The 13,635-nt window shown below is 44.4% G+C and overlaps 1 protein-coding gene across 1 annotated transcript; it reads right to left on the reverse strand.

Annotated features, from left to right (window-relative positions):
• Positions 1-2,915: 2,915 nt before the first annotated feature.
• svbp (small vasohibin binding protein) lies at positions 2,916-5,322 on the reverse strand. The gene is made up of 3 exons (XM_080000087.1): positions 5,211-5,322; positions 4,351-4,490; positions 2,916-4,248 (listed from the first exon to the last, which is right to left on the reverse strand). Exons 2-3 carry the CDS (start codon positions 4,462-4,464, stop codon positions 4,162-4,164), a joined length of 201 nt encoding a protein of 66 aa, XP_079856213.1. The 5' UTR covers positions 4,465-4,490; positions 5,211-5,322; the 3' UTR covers positions 2,916-4,161.
• Positions 5,323-13,635: the final 8,313 nt, after the last annotated feature.

Below are 13,635 nucleotides of genomic sequence, written 5' to 3' on the forward strand. Positions count from 1 at the left end.
TACAATGACCAAATAATAAAATTAGATGATCAACCTGACAAATACACTTAATAAATTCAATTAACCACTCAATTATTGAGCAAGTTCAATCTGATGTTTCTGAATCTGTGAATGTCAAGGATCTCATGTTGTGTACACACACACACACACACACACACACACACACACACACACACACACACACACACACACACACACACACACACACACACACACACACACACACACACACACACACACACACACACAGATGCTTGATCAGATCGGATCCTAATCCCGGCCATCCACATGATTTAGAAGAAAATGTGATTCATCACACCAGGCCTCTTCTTCCATTTCTCCGTGGTCCAGTTCTGACGCTGACATGCCCCTTGTTGGCATTTTCGGTGGTGGACAGTGGTCAGCACAGGCACTCTGACCGGTCTGGGGCTACACAGCCCCAAACACAGCAAGCTGTGATGCACTGTGTGTTCTGAGATCTTTCTATCATAGCCAACATTAACTTTTTGAACAATTTGTGCTACAGTAGCTCTTCTGTGGGATCAGACCAGACGGGCCTTTGCTCAGCACGCACATCAGTGAGCTCATGGGCGCCCATGACCCTGTCACCGGTTCACTGATTGTCCTTCCTTGGACCACTTTTGGTGGGTACTAACCACTACATACCAGGAAGACCACACAAGACCTGTCGTTTTGTAGATGCTCTGACCCAGTAGTGTAGCCATCACAATTTGTCCCTTGTCAAAGTCGCTCAGATCCTTACACTTGTCCATTTTTCCTCCTTCCAACACATCAACTTCAAGAACTCACTGTTCACTTGATGCCTAATACATACCACCCCTTGACAGATGCAATTAGAATAAGATGAGCAATGTTATTTAATTTAGGTGTGTGTGTATATATACATCTATATGTGTGTATGTGTGTATGTTTGTGTGTGTACATGTATGTATGTATGTATGTATGTATGTATGTATGTATGTATGTATGTATGTGTGTGTATATGTATATATATACACTCCTAACAAAAAGTTAGGGATATTCGGCTTTCGGGTGAAATTTCAGGATGAACCTAAAATGCACTATAACCTTTACAGGTGAACTTAATTTGACCTTCTCTAAACTTTTGAATGCACATGTCCAACTGTTCAATGTTTCAGTACTTTTTGCACAACTTGCTGTTCTCTAACAAGGAGCTGAACGGCAAAATTCACAACAGGTGTTTGATCCAGGAATCCACCAATTCATTTCCTGGTTCAATTAGAATTGGTATTTAAACAGTCCTCTTCATCATGCTGTTCACATTTTGACATCATGAGACCAAGACGACACCTAACAACTGATCAACAGTACCTCGCCATTGTGAGGCTTCAAACAGGATGTTCTCAGAGGGAAGTGGCCACTGAGCTTAGAGTGTCAGAGTGTCATCAGCAGCTTGCAACAGAGAGAGAGACTGGAAGAGTCACAGAAAGGCATAGAAGTGGACGTCCTTTGGCCACATCCCACACTGATGACAGCTTCATTGTGAACAGTGCCCTGCGGAACCGGATGATGAATGCCACTCAACTCCAGGCACATTTAAGGGAGGTGAGAGGCACCCAAGTGTCACGTCAGACCATTCGAAACCGTTTACATCAGCGTGGTCTGCGTGCTAGACGACCTGCAAGGGTACCTGACCACACCACCAGGCACAGGCATCATCGTCTTGCATGGGCCAGGGAGCATTGACGCTGGACGAGGGACCAGTGGACCACAGTGCTGTTCTCTGATGAAAGTCGATTCACGTTGAGCAGAAATGATGGCCGCCAACGATGTTGGAGACGTCAAGGAGAGCGCTATGCATCAGCCACTGTTGTCACCAGACAAGCCTTTGGTGGTGGTGGTGTTACAGTGTGGGCAGGTGTGTCTAGTCAATACAGAACTGCCCTAGACTATGTGAATGGTACAGCAACAAGACCATACTACCTGAATAACATCATTAATCCAGTCATTGTGCCCCTGCATGAACAACACAGGCCTAATTACATCTTCATGGACAACAATGCTCCAGCTCATCGAGGTCGCATCATTAGGGAACGGCTGCTGGAGACTGGGGCACCTCAAATGGAGTGGCCTGCACTTTCTCCAGACCTGAATCCCATAGAAAACCTATGGGATCAGCTGAATCGCTGTGTAGAGGCTCGTAACTCTGTGCCCCAGAACCTCAATGACCTGAGGGCTGCCCTTCAAGAATAGTGGGGTTCCATGCCTCAGCAGACAATAAGTCGACTTGTGAACAGCATGAGACGTGGTTGTCAAGCTGTAATTGATGCTCAAGGGCACATGGCAAGTTATTGAGACATTGACATTTTTTGTTGTGGTATACCCACCACTGTTGTTGGCTTTTGTTTCAATACATTGGTTGAGATGAGGAAATCATCATTGCATGCTTCTACTTAAATGCCCTACTCCCATGATATAATATCACTGTAGCTTGAACTTTTTACATTTTCCATAAATTTCAGCCGAAAGCCAAATATCCCTAACTTTTTGTGAGTTGTGTGTGTGTGTGTGTGTGTGTGTATGTATGTATGAATATAAATATATATATATATATATATATATATATATATGCGCGCGCCAACCTCAGTAATATGAGCATTGCTGTGAAGGACTACATGCAATTACAATTCCTGCTACTGCAATTACATTCACATAGCTTCATACTTATATTTACTATGTAATTACCTCCGAATTATGTGGAAAAACTGACACACTGTTGGTTACTGGTGAAGTAAGTGTCTGGGGACTTGCCCTTTATCCTAAGCCCTGCATAAACTAACTGCTGACTGCAGCAGGACAGTGGCAGCAAATTGTGACTAGACCCAAAAGCATACTGAAGATCTCCATTTCCTTTCCCACAATAGATTCTGACTTGGAATGCAAGGAGAAACTTGTACATATAGAATGTTAGAAATTCAGATATTCCTCTTTTGTTTTCCGGGGTCACATTCATTATCTGGTTTCAGCGGCATGTTGTGAAGGTTGTGTGGAGGATGCAGATTTCACAAGAGAATGAGTTTTAATATGTTTGAGAGAATGTGGAATGTATTTTTGTATATAGCTGAGGCATAGACATTCAGAAATAGAAGTGGCCATGTTAATCATCTTCATTTCCTGTTGTGTTGTCATGTAAATCCATATTACTAATCTGAGTTAAGTTAAAAAAAATACAAAACGCAAACATTTAGAAATCACTAGAAACTTTACTGAAATTAAAATGGTGTAGCTGCACACTGATTAAATGACACATCAGACGCTTGCAGCACCCAGCACATGAACATTTAGGCTGCTTACGTTTGAAAACTGCTTGTTTGTACCACATATTGTAACAGCAAAATGCAATATTCAGCGAAGTACATGACCACTTGGCATTGCTTCCATAATCCACCTACAAGATAGTTTGGAATGTGAGCACCATTGACGGTGACTTAACATGTTTTGTTCAAGTATTAATGACATCCCATGATAAATAGTGAGCAGTGGTCTCTCTCTCTCTCTCTCTCTCTCTCTCTCTCTCTCTCTCTCTCTCTCTCTCTCTCTCTCTCTCTCTCTCTCTCTCTCTCTCTCTCTCTCTCTCTCTCTCTCTCTCTCTCTCTCTCTCTCTCTCTCTCTCTCTCTCTCTCTCTCTCTCTCTCTCTCACGCCCTTGAACAAGGCACTTATGTACACGCAGAGGGACGACCACTTTTAAGGTGAATTTTGCTTTGAAAATGTTTTTGTAACGCGTGACTCAACAGGCTGAGTAAACTCTGTAGTTTTTCCAAAAATAAAAAAGCAAGTAAAGACCAGTAACACCTGTCCTTAGCAACAAGTTACACCGCATACAGAATCTGATTGCTTAGTCAGTGAAACATAAGGGGCATAGTTATGCATGTGTTTTTGGTGGCTGATTGTCTGATACAGAAAGAAATACAATTATTAAACACGCTAGGGATGATTCGGGGGGATCTAAGTCATTACTGTGTTTACAGGAGTAAAATACTGTTTGTTTTTCTTGAGGCTTGAGAAGAACCGATCACTGGTTGTGTGTGTTGCATACAGGGTGTACTTGTACACGGTACCAGGTCCTGGTCCTGGCCCGGGCAGGGCAGGGCACAAAGCAGGATGGGGTGTAGGCCTCTCATTCTCCTTGAGACTGCATCTGTTTGCAAAAGGCCTCAAATTGCTGTTGCTCCAACTCCGTCATCACCTTGTTCAGGGCATAAATCTGTTGAAGAAAAATTGGATATACAGCACATTTAAAGAAACAAAACAAACAGTCACGGGTAAGGCATGTTATGTCATAGTAGTAATGTGATAGTAATGTCACCTCCACCCTCTGTCGCTGCTTCAGCTCCTGTTGAGCAGATTTCTGCTTGGCTCGGTCCCCTCTGGTGGGAGTGGAGTTCAGCTTTGGCTTGTCTTTACGGCACGCAGGCTCCATGGCCAGAGTTTTGAAGTCGGCCAATACTGCAACGAGTAGTTAGGCAAAACTTCAGTGGCGTGACACCTCTATCCCATAAGCTATTTTCTTTTTCCAACCATTTAAGCGAAGACAACAAAAGCCCATTGAAAGAAGATAACACATTGAATCCAGTGCGGTATACTCTGGATTGTGAGTAGACAGATAGAAAATAGTTCATATTAATAATAATAATAATAATAATAATAATAATAATAATGTAATACAATAAAATCTTTTTTTTGGGGGGGGGCGCAATATGTAACAAATTTCAACAAATTAAAAAATAGAACATTTGCAATACTCAATAAAACTTATAATTAACAATAAACCATTGTATAAATTATTCACATTCAGATGCATAAAATAAAATCACGTACATATATTGCGCGTACCAGGATGCAAAGATAATGGGTAAAGGCTTAAAGAGTAAAACAACTTTGAAATATTAATTGAGTAATATTGAGTGCTACTGAGTGCTATTGAGTGCGGCGCCGGCCAGTGATACTGGCCGGCGTTAAGTATATTAAATACTGATATAGATGTATACCGTTCCATTTGAATGAATAACTATACAAGGCTTACTTAAATCGGTTTTCAAATGCATACACCGTCATGGCCACCGTTTAGTAGGTAACTATCTAAAATGTCAAATGCTAACGGTTGCTTCAGTTTTTTGAGTAAACCTGCTTAGTTACCCCTCCATTTATCTCGTGTTGTACGCGCACCTTTCGTTAGTGGTAGATGGAAAACAGCCAGTGGTGCAGCGGTACGTTAGCTAGCAATGTTGCTAGCCAACAGCTGTTGGTAACAGCTGCTCCGACGGTGTCCGCAGTAAACAAATCCGACTAGAAACAGGAGCTACGCGCAACGTTCCGCCGTGAGAACAGTTCCTACCCCCGATACTTGAGAAATTTGTTCAAATAATTTTTAAACCTTTAGTGGTGCAAGCTTATGTGGCTTCCCATGAAATTGGCTCTGGCTCACAATTCACAGAATGAGTTTTTTTTACGCCAAATACAATTCAAATAAATAAATAAATACATTATCTTCAATATTAATAAAAACAGGAATATAAACAGGAAAAACAGGAATATAAATAAATACATTATCTTCAATATCAATAAAAACAGGAATATAAATAAATACAAATGGAAAAAATACTACAATCCGCAAATAAAAATAATTTTAAATGCAAAAAACAGAAACATACATAACGTTCTCCATCCACAAGTATATGTCTTCATTCTGTTGTGTAAACCATTTTACAAATAAATGTTGCATCATTTGTAGGTGATTAAATATATTATATGTTTTATTACTTACAACTTTTCTTCTTTTTCTTTGTTGTCTTCTTCTTCTTCTTTTTCTTGGGTGTTTGGCAGCTCGCGTCCAATTGTAACGTTGTGTCACCGTCCCCTTCTTTACCTTCTTTTGGGGTTTTTATTGATTCATCATAATCATCATCATCATCATCATCATCATCATCATTGTAATCGTCATCGTCATCTTCTTCTTCTTTGTCTTTTTGGGCTTTTATGGCAGGTTGCATCCTGCTCCGTTGCATCCTCTCGCCGTTGATATGATCTCACAAATGTGGATTGGTTGCATTTTTATTCGTGTTTTGTGACACATATCACATTGAGGCAGGAAAGGGGTATTGGAGTGGATCCTGGACTGGATCGTGGAGTGGACTTGACTGTCACTGTGGCGGAACTTGAGACGTACCACGCCATGCTACGTTTGTGTTTGGTTCATAACTTTGTCCACCATAGTAAGAGTCGATTCCATTCCAGCATCCTCTCGTGCATCCTCTCTAGCTCTATAGTGAAAGTCCCCTCCACGCTAGGATCCACTCCGTGCTTCCACTCCAACCCCACTCCGTGCACCCACACAACCCCACAGTGAGAGTCCCCTCCACTCCAAGAATCACGCTGTGCTTCCACCGAACACCACAGTAAGAGTTCTCTCCACTCCAGGATCCACTCCCTGATTCCACTCCAACCAACAGTGAGAGTCCACCCCAGGATCTACTCGCATCCACAGTGAGAGTCCCCTCCACTCCCGGATCCCCGCTGTGCTTCCACTCAACCCCACAGTAAGAGTCCTCTCCACTCCAGGATCCACTCCAGGTACCACTCCCTGATTCCACTCCAACCCATAGTGAGAGTCCACTCCATGATCCACTCCCTGTATCCACACCAACCCCAAAGTGAGAGTCCCCTCCACTCCAGGATCCACACCGTGCCTCCACTCCAACTCCACAGTGAGAGTCCCCTCCACTTCAGGATCTAATCCGTGCTTCAACTCCTACTCCACAGAGTCCACTCCAGGATCCACTCTGTGCATGCACTACAACGTCACAATGAGAGTCACCTCCACTCCAGAATCCATTCTTTGCATCCATTCCAACCCAACAGTGAGATCACTCTACTGTAGGTCCACCCTGTGCCTCCACTACAACCTCACAGTGAGAGTCCCTCTCTGTGGTATTATTATATGTTGGTACATAATATGTTGACACTAGTTTGGGATAATGGGGCATGATGGCATGTCTTAGGATTGTGCGGCTGACCCATTAAGGATTCAGCGTGGCCAGGCAGGGCTTACTGTGCTGGAGAGCTGCTATTCTACAAATAGTTGCATATTTAGTTAAGAGTTGTCTCACTCGCATAAATCTTTGCAAACACAACATGGTGTCAGAAGTTCTGTAAAACTAAATCGAGATGGAAATAGTCTGTCTGGAAGGAAAAGGAAAGAGATTGGTGAGCAAGTTCAATCAGTAAGAGTTAATGCCAAGCTTAGATTATGTGATTCTGGCCTGATTTTCCACTCACCAACAGGTATTTGGAGATCGCCAAGCAAAGTCCCAAATTGGGGGAAAATCATAGCACGCTCCCCTGAGTGATGAGGGTGTGGTGTGAACTGTTCACAATGCCATCCGACTCCTTGCTCAAACGATGATTGCTGATCTATTGGTGTGGGGGCAGGACCAGGCAGAGCATGACGCTCAACTCCATGCTATGTTTCAAAGACAGGAAAAAGCAGGCATCACTCTAATTATGGACAAGTGTGAACTCTCCAAGAGCGCGGTGGTCTTCTTGGGTCACATCTTCACGACTGCGGGCATCTGCCCTGACCCAAGGAAGACAGAGGCCATCGTGGAGATGAAGAAGCCCACAAATGTTGGCCAGTTGAGGAGTTTTCTCGTGACGGTCAACCAGCTGGGAAAGAACTGCTGGGTCTGGGATGCGGACCAGGCGATGGCGTTTAAAATACTGAAGAAAGCAATGTCTTCTCCTCCTGCGCTGGGCATCTATGACCCAAACAGAGACACCAAAGTGTCTGCTGATGCATCATCGTATGGCTTGGGAGGCCTCCTTCTTCAGAGGTGGGAGGAAGAATGGAAGCCTGTGGCTTATGCGTCGCGGTCGCTTACTCCAGCTGAACAATGGTACACGCAGTTAGAGAAGGAGGCTCTGGGGCTTCAGAATGAGGCTGATACGCTTCACGTACTCCATTGTGCACGTGCCAGGGATGTCACTTTGGACAGCGAACACTCTTTTGCGCTCACCTGTGAAATTGCACATGTCCACAGGAGAACAGGAGCCAATTGAGAGCACCAACATTTACATGGAATGTGTCATGGAAAGCGTACCTGTCAGTTCCACATACATGGAAAACCTGAGACAGCAGCCAAAGCTGACAGTGTCTATTGACGTGTCATGACGGTGTGCACAGATGGCCAGCGCACGCAAAACAGGAGCCTGTGCTGAAAAGCTACTGGCCAGAGCAGGCTATACTCACAGTGAAAGATGCCTTACTGCTGAAGGAGACACGGCTTGTAATACCGTCAGCGATGCATAAAAACATGCTAGCTAATCTACACTACACTACGCCATGGCAATCTGGAGGTCCTGATGTCGGATAACCGGCCACGGTTTTCTGGGCAACCCTTCCCTTCCTTTGTAGCTTCATATGGGTTCAGACACTGGCACCAGCAGCCTGAGGTTTCCGCAGAGTAACAGAAAAGAGGAACGGGCAGCCCAGACCTTAAAAAACCTCCTGAAAAAGGCAGGAGACCACTACCTGAATCTACTCGCTTAAAGAGCCACACCTCTCCAGAGTGGTAACAGCCGGGCTCAGCTTCTCATGAGCTTTGCCCCACAGTGCCAACTCTCAGCTGGACCCTGCACTGCCTGATTACATTGCATTCACTTGGAAGGAAAAGGAGAAGGGGAGGTCATATGCTGAAAACAATAGGTGTCTCCGTGCCAAAACTGTCAGTGTCTTTTCACCAGGAGAACGAGTATGGGTAACTGACACAAAGTCATCTGGACTCTGTGCTCCAGAAACATTTCTTTTGGTGAGATGCAACCACCAGCACCTGATACCTCTATACACACATGCACGAGACAGAGCAACAAATGCCAGAGCCAACTCCTAAGCAGGCTCACATGTCACCTGCTGTGGTATCACAAGTCTCACCTGCTTCCACTCTCAGAACTAGGTCAGGGAGAGCCATAGTTAAACCTAGTAGGCTTAACCTATGAACTGAAAAAAAATGTAAAAAAAACAATGTAACTGGTGGAAAGAAAAGGCTACAGGGTTCAATATTCAAGATTCAAGAGGTTTATATGTCACATACATATACATACGTTCATACATATATTCAGTGAAATGTCTTTGCAACACACCCAGAGATTATGCACAATAAGTACTAAACAGAACATTATAGCTAACCTAATTTCCACCTAGGTTTGCTACGGGTACTGTTCTATGAAAAAAAAAAAAAAAAAAAAGTGTTTAGGGGGAATAGTTTTGAGTAAAACTGTGAGAATTTAAGAAATAGTAATTGCTTAGGTATCTTAGATTGAATAATCATTAAAGTGCCCATAATAACACTGTTCTTGATCTTCCTTCCAGGATTTGGTTAGGAACAGACTTTTAAACAACAGAGGCAGAATAATCCTCTAAGGTCTGATGAGACAAAGGCAGTCTACCCTTTGTTCTCTAGAAAGGGGAGATGTGGTATTATTATTATTGCGTCGGTACATAATATGTTTGTTGGGATATGCGGGGCATGATGGATGTGTTCTGGTTGCGTGGCTGGCCCTATCAGGGTCCAGTGCGGCCAGGCCGGGCTCCTGTGTTGGAAAGCTGCTACGCTAATAGAGATGCATATTTAGTTATCAGTTGTCTGACGGGTATATATCTTTGTAAACAAGACACCAGGCACGTGCAGGGGAGCAAGCACCAGCCCACTTGCCCTTGATGCCGCGTTTAAAAAAAAATATATATATTTTGTGTGAATGGGCATCGAGGTAATGGATTGTCTGGGCAAGAAATGCATATTCATGAGGAACATGTCCTCGGTGGACCCGCGATGTGCGCACTGAAGAGTGCATATCACAGGCCTACCAACGCGGGCGCCTGTGATCTGCACTCCGCCATGCTGCTCCATTTGCTTATGGAATGAAGCAAAACACTGTGCGTAACGGGAACACTTCCTCACTCACTCTTACCCCGGCCCCATTGACAGATTGCCCAGAGCTGCAAAATGACTAGAAATGGAGCTGGAGGTCCATGTACCTTTTCTTTTCATTTTTCTTTGCACCTGCCTTCCTTAGCGGCTCTGTACGACACTCTCCGGGATGCATTCGTGCATCCATTTCAACCCAATGATGAGATCATTCTAGATCCACTCCGTGCTTCCACTCCAACCCCACAGTGAGAGTACCCTCCACTCCAGGATCCACTCCGTGCTTCCACTCCAACCCCACAATGACAGTCCACTCCACTCCAAAATCAACTCTGCATCCACAGGTCACAAACCACAAATACGAATGTAAACGGATCCACACTTGAATCAACCATTTAAATCCATGTTCAGTCATTTAAATGATAAAGTGACAAAAATATATACAATTATCTTTAATCACATTTAAATTATGCTACATTTATTTGCCATCATTTACACGATGCAACGCAAACAGTACATTATATATTTGTGAATGGAGAAATATATTTATCTTTCTATTTTTTTGCATTAAAAAAAAGATTTGCTGTTTGAAGTAGTTATTCATCTTTTGCCATTTGTATTTGTATTTATTATATATATCCAGTAAAACACTGTCGCTAACCACCAGTTTCACCACAAGAGGTCGCCTTTGTATAATAAAATGTCCGCAAGCCCATTGTGTTAAGGATGGTGTGTGCTTCATGCAAAATAAGGTTGGGCCTAATGTGTCGAAGGTATGATAGGTATGCCAAGTTTGAAAAGGAGAGCACTTTGATTATTGCGAGTAAACTTCACTTTCATGAGAGTTTGACAGAGAGTCTATCTTTCCTTGCCGTGTTGCATGCCCCTGACAACCCGGGACCACCCATAACCCACCTGCCACATACACACACATACACACACACACACACACACACACACACACACACACACACACACACACTCTCTTTTTCTCTCTCTCTCTGCAAGACCCTCAGGGCAGCTCTTCAGTGCATAAATCTGTGTTGGATGAGGAGTGAAACTGACACCAGCTAAAGGGCGGTCTGGGCCAGATTTATCACTATATAGCAACAAAAACAGCCATTATGAAAAAGGATAACGAAACAGTCCGATAGAATCTGATGGAGAACTCTTCCTCCCGTGCAGCCCGATCTTATCCCAGGCCAACCTCTAGAATCTTATGGTGTTGTTTTGAACTTGACTTTGAACGTGTGTGTGTGTGTGTGTGTGTGTGTGTGTGTGTGTGTGTGTGTGTGTGTGTGTGTGTGTATGTGTGTGTGCCCTCTGGCAAGGCAGTGCCACAGAGATTTATCACACAGCATACCGATGGCATTCCAACGGTTTACCTGGATTTATCTCCCAACCCCGAGAGAGCGCTCGCTCTTGGAACAATATCCTGTCAGAACCAAATCCTGCCCACTACCACGGACCAACGGCAAGATAGACCCAGGGAGGATCGGGAAGCGAGAGATAAACAAGAAACATGTATATCTGGAATATGGACAATTCTATACAATTCTACTTTGGCCACCATCATGGCTTTTAAATCAATAGTGACTCTCACATCAACAATACTCACACTAGGATAGGTGTCGTCTGAATCTGTGCAATTTCACTATTAAGAGTGGTGCAAAACTTTGTATTTTAGTTTGCCAGGGTAAAGGGAGCTCTGCGTGACCTTTTGTTTAGTAATCCGTCAGTGTTGTAAGAAATTGTAAACCCTGAAATCAAATTATGACTGTCACCCTCGTCAGACTCAGACTCAATACTTTTTTTCAAACCTGTGAATAACTCACAGGGCACATTCCTCATACTGTATTCCACTATGATGCATTGGCGCTTTTGTTTATTTATTTATTTTTTTTAAACCTGTGGGGTCAGCATGCTGGACATACAACACAGAGTATTTGTATACTATTGCATCTGGGACAGAGTTAGCCTGCAAGTGGAGTTCAAGTTCTCAACCTGCAATGCAACTCTTTATTAATTCTTAAATCGTCAAGAACTGCTGCAATAACTCTGTCCTGTGGATGACCTGTAGGATGACAAGAGAGCAGGTTTTTGTTGTACAGAACTGCCACCAATCCCCTTCTTTGGAGAACGATCTTACCATGTTTTGGTCTGTAAACAACTAATCACAACTCCAAAAGGAGGAGAATCACCACGGGTGAAACAAATAAACATAGAACCAAACAACACTATGTACATGAAAAAACATAAACATAGAAACAAACAACAACATTTACATGGAAAAAAAATAAACATCAGACGTGTTTCGAAAAAACAGTTAATTAAGTCCAGGAAAACTGGAACAGCAATTCGGCACGTGGCTTCTTCCTGTCATAGTTTTGACAGTAAATGGGAGTGGAGAGGGAGGAAAGGAAAAGGATGTAACCAGGAGGGTGTTGGGGGTGTGTTCAAAGCAGGTGCTGGTGGTGTGTGCGCGCCTGTGATGAGGCCCGCTGTTTGTGTGTGTGTGAGAATGTGTGATGTGTGTGCGTGTGAAGTGTCCACTGGTGAGTGTACGGGACTTGTCCCACTTGGTTCTGGAGTACAAGGTGTATTGTGTGTGGTCGGTGTATTGTTGCGCCTCCAAGCAGCGGAAAGGCCCCTAAGCCACGCCTGAGTTCTGCGGCCCTACAGGGTGTCTGTACGGCTGCAAAGCCCCTAGCACCCCGCCTTGCAGCCACGAAAGATAGAAGGGGTGGCTTCGGGGCCTCTCCACCAGAGAAGCCAGAAGCCACTAAGAGCGGGCGCCACTACCCGGCCCCTGTAACACCCCTGTGGGGCCCAGGACCCCCCAACGGCCACAGCACTAAGCGCCGCGGACCACGCCACAGCCACCGGGCTCAAACCCAACCGCAGAACCCCGGTGAGAACCCCCACATGCTCCAAAACACCACAACATTGCCCCGAAGACTCAAGTATTAATGGATGGAGTTATGTCAGTCTTTTTTTGCCCCTTTGGTTTTTGTCTTTAAATGTTGAATGTTGAGATGTAGCCCCCAGCACCGCTGCCACACATGGGTGTTTTGTCTGTGGATCTGTGAGAGGACCTTGTTTCTAGTCGACATGGCGAGCAAAGGGCCAGAGTGGCAGAGAGGGCCACGGATGAGGTTTACCCAAACGATGGATGGCCAGAGTTTTATGGAGTGGCTGAGAGGGCTGGAGAAGAGAGGGATGAGTTGTGGAAAGACGGATCCGGAAAGCTTGGGGTAGGAACATGTGTGTGTGTGTGTGTGTGTGTGTGTGTGTGTGTGTGTGTGTGTGTGTGTGTGTTGTGTGTGTGTGTGTGTGTGTGTGTGTGTGTGTGTGTGTGTGTGTGTGTGTGTGTGCGTGCGTGCGCGTGCGTACATGCATGCGTGCGTGCGTGCGTGCTTGTTTGTGTTAAGAGCCCTGTACTTCTAAATTAAACTTCCAAATACTCTCTCTTGCTCTAACCCCCTCGTGTCTTTCTCTCTCTGACTCTAAACCTCTCTCTCGCTCTCTCTCTCTCTCGCCCTCTCTCTCTCTGTACCTCTCTCTGTCTTTCTCTCTTTTTCTCTCTCCAGGGGCACTCTGAACTGCTCTTTCACACCAGAGTCCCTGAGCACACAAACTCACCACAACCTCCTAACCTCGCTCACCATCCC

This window comes from Zeus faber (assembly GCF_960531495.2).
Source record: "Zeus faber genome assembly, chromosome: 5".
Classification (NCBI taxonomy): Eukaryota; Metazoa; Chordata; class Actinopteri; order Zeiformes; family Zeidae; genus Zeus; species Zeus faber.